Raw genomic sequence first — 6,855 nt, forward strand, 5'->3', positions numbered from 1 at the left:
AGAGCTCCTCTGAAGCTCATGAGATAACCACATAAAGGAGCTGGTGCCGGTAGCAGTAGGCAAGGGCAGACGTTGGTTCCTGCCCTTTCCCCACTAGCTCTCTCACTGGGCAGAACTGAACAGGGGACTGGCACTGGTGAACTGCATTGAAGGGGAGTCCCTTCTTCACCTCCCAACCCCCCAGTCCTTACCCTTTGTGTACTTAACTGTTATCTTTAACCTCTGGCATCTCCTCTCCCTACCTCTAACCTTCTCACCAGCCTTCTGCCCCTTCCTTTTTTTAACTATCAACTCTGGCTCTTATCACAATCTCCAGGAAGCATCTTATAACCCCTGAGAACTTAAAAGACCTTAAGGCCCCCAGACTCATTTCAACAAAGAAAAACCCCTGCCTTTTTTAAAAACAACTTTCCCCCTCTTTATAAACTCATTCTCTTAAGGGTCAATTCTGTTAATTTGTAATTGGTGAAAAGTAAATGGGGGAGGGAGGGGAAAGAAAAGAAACCACTCACAACTTAAGATTTGGCTCAATTATATATTTGCCAGGTATTTTATTTTTTTCTAAAAACAATAGAAAAAAAATCAACTTTAAAAAGGAAAATGTACTTAAATAAAAAAATTATGGTTTATAATACATGGTTTGAAATCTTGTATAACTGCTATAAACGTTTTATTAAAGTTATTTACATTTAATGGCCATATTTACACAGAAAAATTGGGTAAACCTTAGGATCTTTTAAAAACAATTCTTAAATACAAATCTGTTAAAGAAAAAAACAAAAAAAGATGGCAAGCATAAAAAAAGTTCTTTTATGCCCAAAGTCCCATTTGAGGCAGTTTACATTATGGCTAAACCTTTCAGTCCCAAGACCCAGCCAAGGTTGTGAGGTTGCATTTGATCATGCATTTGAAATAAGTTCATAGGTAATCAATTGTGGCAGTTCTGCCAGAAGGAACCTTTTTTCTTACTTTCCCTTTGTAACAAATGAGAATTCATGAGCAATTCCAGTTCCTTCCTCCAGGTCAGCTTAGGCACAAGAGTTCCGCAGCTGTTCAAGTTTGTGTTTCAACTGTTCTCGGCGCTTCCTCAACGAGTCCTTTTCTGAAATGAGCTTTTGCTCCTCTGCTTGGATGGACAGGATGTATGCAGTGGCTTTTTTAAGGATAACTACCTTGGGGGCTTTTTCATTGTTTTCCAACTCTGGGATCTGGTCACGCAGGGCAAAAAAGCTCCGTTTCAGCTCATTCCTCCTCTGGCGCTCCAGGACGTTGTGTGTCCGCCTCTTGTCATTCTCCTCCGTGTCCGAGGACCTGGGGCTGGTGCATTTCCGGTTGTTGCTGATCTGTCTCAGGACTCTGACACTGTCCAACTTGGCCCTCTTGGCAGCGGGATAGTCCTTCCTAGTGGAGGGAGGGGCTGCGTAATTGTGCTGATGGGTGGAGACGTGGCACCGCTTGAGGACCAGTGGGCTGTGAGGAGGTCTGCTGTGGCCTCCGGCAGAGGGTGACCCCGATTCTGACCTCTTGGCAGGGGGCTGCCTCTTTTCCACAGAGACAACATCGATTTCTTCCTCATCCTCCTGTTCTTCCTCTTTAAGAAAGGAAATACAAATCACCCGGTTAGCAATGTTTCTTTAAAGAATCAATGACCAGATTAAATTAATGCCGTTCAAATATAAGTCTGTTAGAAAGGGCTCTGGACAAGACTATCCCCCCAAAGGACCAAATCCAGCCAAGTCCCCTTACTCCTCTCCGCCACGAAGGTGGTCTCATAAAGGGGGGAGGATGACAGCTGGAGCTATGGCACAGACAAGAAAATTACAATTTACCAGGACACGACACTGATGCCAATTCTTACCTAAGACTTAATGAGGCTTTGGGCACACCCAAAGTAAAGCACTTTCCCAACCACCTCCTATTTTTAAGGGACTTTACCAAGAACCCTTCAAATGTTGCAAATGATGGCTGTAAATCGCTCTGTATAACTTTAGCAACTCCCTATTTTACTGGGAATGCAAAATTAAAAAGAAAAAAAGATCTTGAAGCTTTGCCAAAAGTCCTGGAGGATGGGGGAAAGAAAAAAGAAATCCAATTTTGGCAAGGATTTGATTTTAAGTGTCTAAAATAGGCCGAGAAGATCCCAGTTCCTCAGCCTATCCACTCTCCAGGCACTTTCACTGGCTCCTGCACTCCCGCAGGACGCAGCCCTCCCCCTGTCCACAGCCCCTCATTTTTATAGATGCTTAGTTCATTAAATTTCAACCACTTCTCTGAAGTCAGGGGAAGAGGAAGGCAATTCATTCACTCTCTTAGAGATCAATCCTCCCTTATCCTCATTCACAACCTCCCCCCACCCCCAGAGCAATTAAAATGCTTAAGATAGGTAAGAGGGAGTGGATTGAGTTGCAAGATAAGCCAGAAGATTTTAAAACCCAAAGGAAATTCCTGAAGGGGGTGGGGTGGGCTGGCAACTAGGGGGGTCTAAGGGGAAGGGATGGGAGAGAACTCTACAGCCCAGGGTTGCAGAGATGATGAGGGCCCAGAACCTTCCACATCTGCCTTTTCTCTCTCTAAATATAAGGAAAAGAGAGAAGGGCAGGGTCGACTGAAGTGGCCAGTTGATAGTAGCAAAGATATCCAGCCGCCCGCCCACTTTTGACAGGCCAGGAGGGGCCCAGCTTACCAGAGTCGCTGCTGGTGGTGGGTGGTGTTTCCTCGTGAAGCGCCAGGGGCTCGGGGCTGGCCCGCGGGGAGGACTCGGTGGAGGAGAGCAGAGAGTCCGAGGACGAGGAGAAGGCGGTGGAGTCAGGTGAGGCGCAGGGCTTGGGCGAGCTGCCGTCATGGAGCGGGTAGGGGAAGACCACGGAGGGGTCGATGCACTCCGAGGCGGCGGCGCTCAGGTCCTGCAGGTACAAGCTGGAGCTGGAGCAGCCGCTGTGCCCGCGGGCGGGGCTCGGGCTGCCGCTGTCTTTGCGCGCAGCCTGGTAGGAGGCCAGCTTCTCCGAGACCAGCTTGGCGGCGGCCGAGAAGCCGCTCCACATACAGTCCTGGATGATGATATTTTTGATGAAGGTCTCGTCGTCCGGGTCGCAGATGAAGCTCTGGTTCACCATGTCTCCTCCCAGCAGTTCGGTCACCATCTCCAGCTGGTCGGCCGTGGAGAAGCTCCCGCCGCCGCCGTCGTCGTCTCCCCTGGGGGAGAAGGACGCGACGGCGACGTAGGAGGGCGAGCAGAGCCCGGAGCGACGGCTCGGGGACAGGGGCGGGGTGGGCAGCAACTCGAATTTCTTCCAGATATCCTCGCTGGGCGCAGGCGGCTGCAGCTCGCTCTGCTGCTGGTGCTGGTAGAAGTTCTCCTCCTCGTCGCAGTAGAAGTACGGCTGCACCGAGTCGTAGTCGAGGTCATAGTTCCTGCTGGCGAAGCTGACGTTGAGGGGCATCGTCGCGGCAGCCTGCAGAAGGGGGCACACAAAGGGGGACAGCCTTGAGTCAAGGGGCTATCGTTGGTGCCCAAACCTGGGGCAGCGCCCAGTGCGCTCCACAATCCCTAACCACTCCCCTTCCAGAGCTAGCCCCCAAAGGGGCCGGGTAGGGGGGAACAACAAAAAAAGGGTACCCTTTCACCTCCTTTGGGCAACCCCCTGCTGTCTTGGACACGCACTTGCTGAACCAGCTGTGTAGTGCCCGCCGAGCCCCCGCCTGCCCGGAGCCCGGGGCGCGAAGCCCGGGAGTTGGCCCCGAAGCTGCGGTGGAATCGAAATCGGCCTTGGCCTCCTTAAGAAGCCGCGGGAGGCGGCGGTGAGGAATACAATTTGCCAAACCGAAGGCGCAAAGTTTTGCGCCACCTGAAGGAGAAGGCGAGAGGCGCCTCGGCGCTAGCGGCTGCGCGCCGCTCCCTCCCGCGCCGGGGCCCCTCCGCGCTGCCGTGCCCGTCCCCACTCGCGCCCTCGCCGCGCTCCTACCCCAGGCGGCGCCGCCGCCCCTCCCAGCCTCCCCCCTCCGCCTCCTCCATCCCCACCCCCAGCGCGCCCCCCTTCCTTCCTTTGCCGGCTTTTCTTCTTTTCTTTCGCCGGCTGTAGTGGCGAGCTCAGCCGCGGGCTTTAACACCCCCCATAAATAAAAGGGGGGTGTTAAATAATAACGGGGGCACCTCCCTTCCACCCTCAATACAGCGACGCTACTGCGCCAGAGACCCCGCTGCGATTCCTCGCCCGGAGCCGGGCGTCTTCCCCACCCCGCTGAGGGTAGCAGCTGTTCTGGGACCTACCCGAGCCCCGCTCCTCGCTGTCTCTCCGCATCTCGGGGGCGCAGGGACACCCGAGGGCGGCGGCAGCCGGGGAGTCAAGGCTGGGTGCGGAGATTCGTCCCGGATTTTTCCAAGTCGACGATTCCAGGAGTATCAGACACACATCCCTGCTTCCCCTTTCTCCTCCCTGCGCCTCCCCAACATCAAGTCCTAACACCTCTGGAGACCAAGGCTTTTAATTTTATTATTCTTTTAAAAGGCCATATGCCAACTTTTTAAAAGGAGCAGGGGCGAGCTGGAATCGCCGCAGGGACCGGCGGGCGGGACGCGCCGCAGTGTCTGTCTCCGGCTGTCAGAAATGCGGTAAGCCGAAATTTAAATGCCCTCCCGGAGACGGGGAAAAAGTCAGCTGCTGCGGAGCTCTCTCGCTCACACACGCAATATGTAATCCATATTCCAAGGAGCTCGGGATGCAAAGGGCTTTCTGTCCACCGCGAAGCAACCCCCTCCACAACCCAACCAGCAGTTAATGCAATAAAGCAGGAACGTCCGACCGGCTGGGGTCAGCGTCATATACATTTGGCAAAAATCTCTAAAGGCTACTTTTCAGAACGCACTCCCGTTTTGCCTCTGCCTTCTCTTGCATCTTGACAAGTCACTCTACCCTGATCCAGTTCTGGATCACCCCGAATCTTACCCCGACCTACCACAACTACTCTGAGAAAAGTGTCAATAGCGCAGGAATGGGAGAAAAGACATCCCAATTTGGGCATTCGACTCATTCTAGCATTAAAGCAGTAGAGAAAATAAATTAAAAGACAAATGAATCCCGGTGCTTACCGGGTTTTCCACTACCCGAAGGAAATCCAGCGTCCACACAGCGGCAAGGAGCGCCTTTCAGAGGAGCGAGTCCTGGGCAGCGTCGGGGAAAAGTAACCCCAAATAGGCGAATAGCCTCCCCGCGTCCGCAGAGTCGCGTCCTTGCTCGGGTGTTGTAAGTTCCAGTGCAAAGTGCCCACCCGCTGCTACGGGCAAAGTTTCGTGGATGCGGCGAGGGTTGCGGACCGCCGGTGGGGAGACAGCGGGAGGGTGGGGTGGGGGCTGCCGGGCCCGAGGCGAAGCCCCTCTTTCACTCCGGATCTCCCTTCCCCGCTCGCCCGGAGCGCGGCTCGGCTCGCTCGGCTCTTCTACCCTTGCTGGCCCGCCCGCTCGCTCCCTCTGCCTCTCGCTGGAATTACTACAGCGAGTCAGATAAAGCCCCAAGAACCGGCTTTTATACTGCTCCCTCGGCTTTCATACTCCCTCCCTCCGCTCTTTTTCCCGCCAAGCCTCTGAAAAGCCCTGCCCTTCTCGAGAAAGGAGGGGAGCCAGGGGCTGCCGGGGCCCGGCGGTGGCGGCGGCCGCGAGCAGCACCGCTCGGGGGTCCTCAGTCGCGCAGACCCTCGCATTATAAAGGGCTGGTGGGCGGGGATTCGCGAGAGAGGCTCTTTTTTCTGGCTCCCCCGCCCCTCGCGTTGGGAACTCGGGAGGGGCGCCTCCGGGGAGGCGGAGGAGGAGGGTGAGCTCGGCAGCCCGACTCTCCAGCTATCGGATGTAAACAGAGCGGGAGAGCGCCGTGAATTAACTGCGCGCGCCTACCATTTTCTTCCGCTCTCGCTCAAACCCTCTCCCTTTCTCTGCTGCTCCTCTGGCGCAGCGCTCTGTTTGGCAAACCGCATTCTCGTCCTGCGTGTCTAAATCGTCGCAGGCGGAACAGCTGGTCTCCACGCTGCGAATACGCCGCGTACCCACGGCCGCGCCACGCACGTCCCAGGCGGCCGGGCGCCTCCCCAAGGCTGGGGAAAGGGCAGCGCTCTGAAAACGAGTCCCCTGAAGAGTGGACGAAAGAAGGGTATTACTGGGCGCGCTCAGTGTGCGGGCTGTCCGTGTAGATGGAATACATGATGGAGGTATAAGGAGGAAAATGATGCCTAGAATGATTAAAATAACTCAGCAACGCATTGCCACGTATACTTGGAGAGCGCGTAATGAATAAACTCCCACTGAATTTGTTGGGGGTGGTGGTGGTTCATGAATTATGCATTATGTAGGTACAGCTATCTGGATTGGGCACCTTCCACTCAGAATGAATCCCCCAATTTGCTGCCAAAGCAGCAGATACCACCCCCCCTCGGCCCGCCCGCTTCCGAGGGGCCCCTTGCGGGAGGCGGCTGTTCCTCCAGGACGCGCTAATCTCCGAGCTCTTTTTGAGACTTCCCGAGCTGGAGGCGAGGAGGAGCATGGTTGCCCGCTCTCTGCCACTCTGCACCCCTATCCCACCCCCGCCCCTCTCACACGGAGTTCCCAGTTCCGCAGCCAGGTTTCAGAAGAGACAAATCCTCTTTGCGCCCTGTGGCGCCGGTTTGCACCAGGCTCGGGCTCCCGGGTTTGGGGAAAATCAAAGGCGCTAGACGGGAGACTGTGGGCAGGGCAGGGGGGACCCGAACCGCGGGACCCGACTTCCCAGAAGTGGGGAGGGGGTGGGCTTGCGGACCAGGCCTGGGGAGTCAGCAGTGACCCTCGTAAAGAAAACCGTTAACTCTTTCCTCCCGGGACAAACAGACGTTTAA

General features: G+C 55.0%; 1 protein-coding gene across 1 annotated transcript; it reads right to left on the reverse strand.

Moving 5' to 3' along the window:
• Positions 1-515: 515 nt before the first annotated feature.
• Positions 516-5,709, reverse strand: MYC (MYC proto-oncogene, bHLH transcription factor). Its single transcript, XM_045560838.1, has 3 exons — positions 5,087-5,709; positions 2,684-3,452; positions 516-1,591 (listed from the first exon to the last, which is right to left on the reverse strand). Exons 2-3 carry the CDS (start codon positions 3,438-3,440, stop codon positions 1,029-1,031), a joined length of 1,320 nt encoding a protein of 439 aa, XP_045416794.1. The 5' UTR covers positions 3,441-3,452; positions 5,087-5,709; the 3' UTR covers positions 516-1,028.
• Between the last annotated feature and the right edge of the window lie 1,146 nt (positions 5,710-6,855).

The sequence above is a fragment of the Lemur catta genome, chromosome 9, assembly GCF_020740605.2.
Source record: "Lemur catta isolate mLemCat1 chromosome 9, mLemCat1.pri, whole genome shotgun sequence".
Taxonomy (NCBI): Eukaryota; Metazoa; Chordata; class Mammalia; order Primates; family Lemuridae; genus Lemur; species Lemur catta.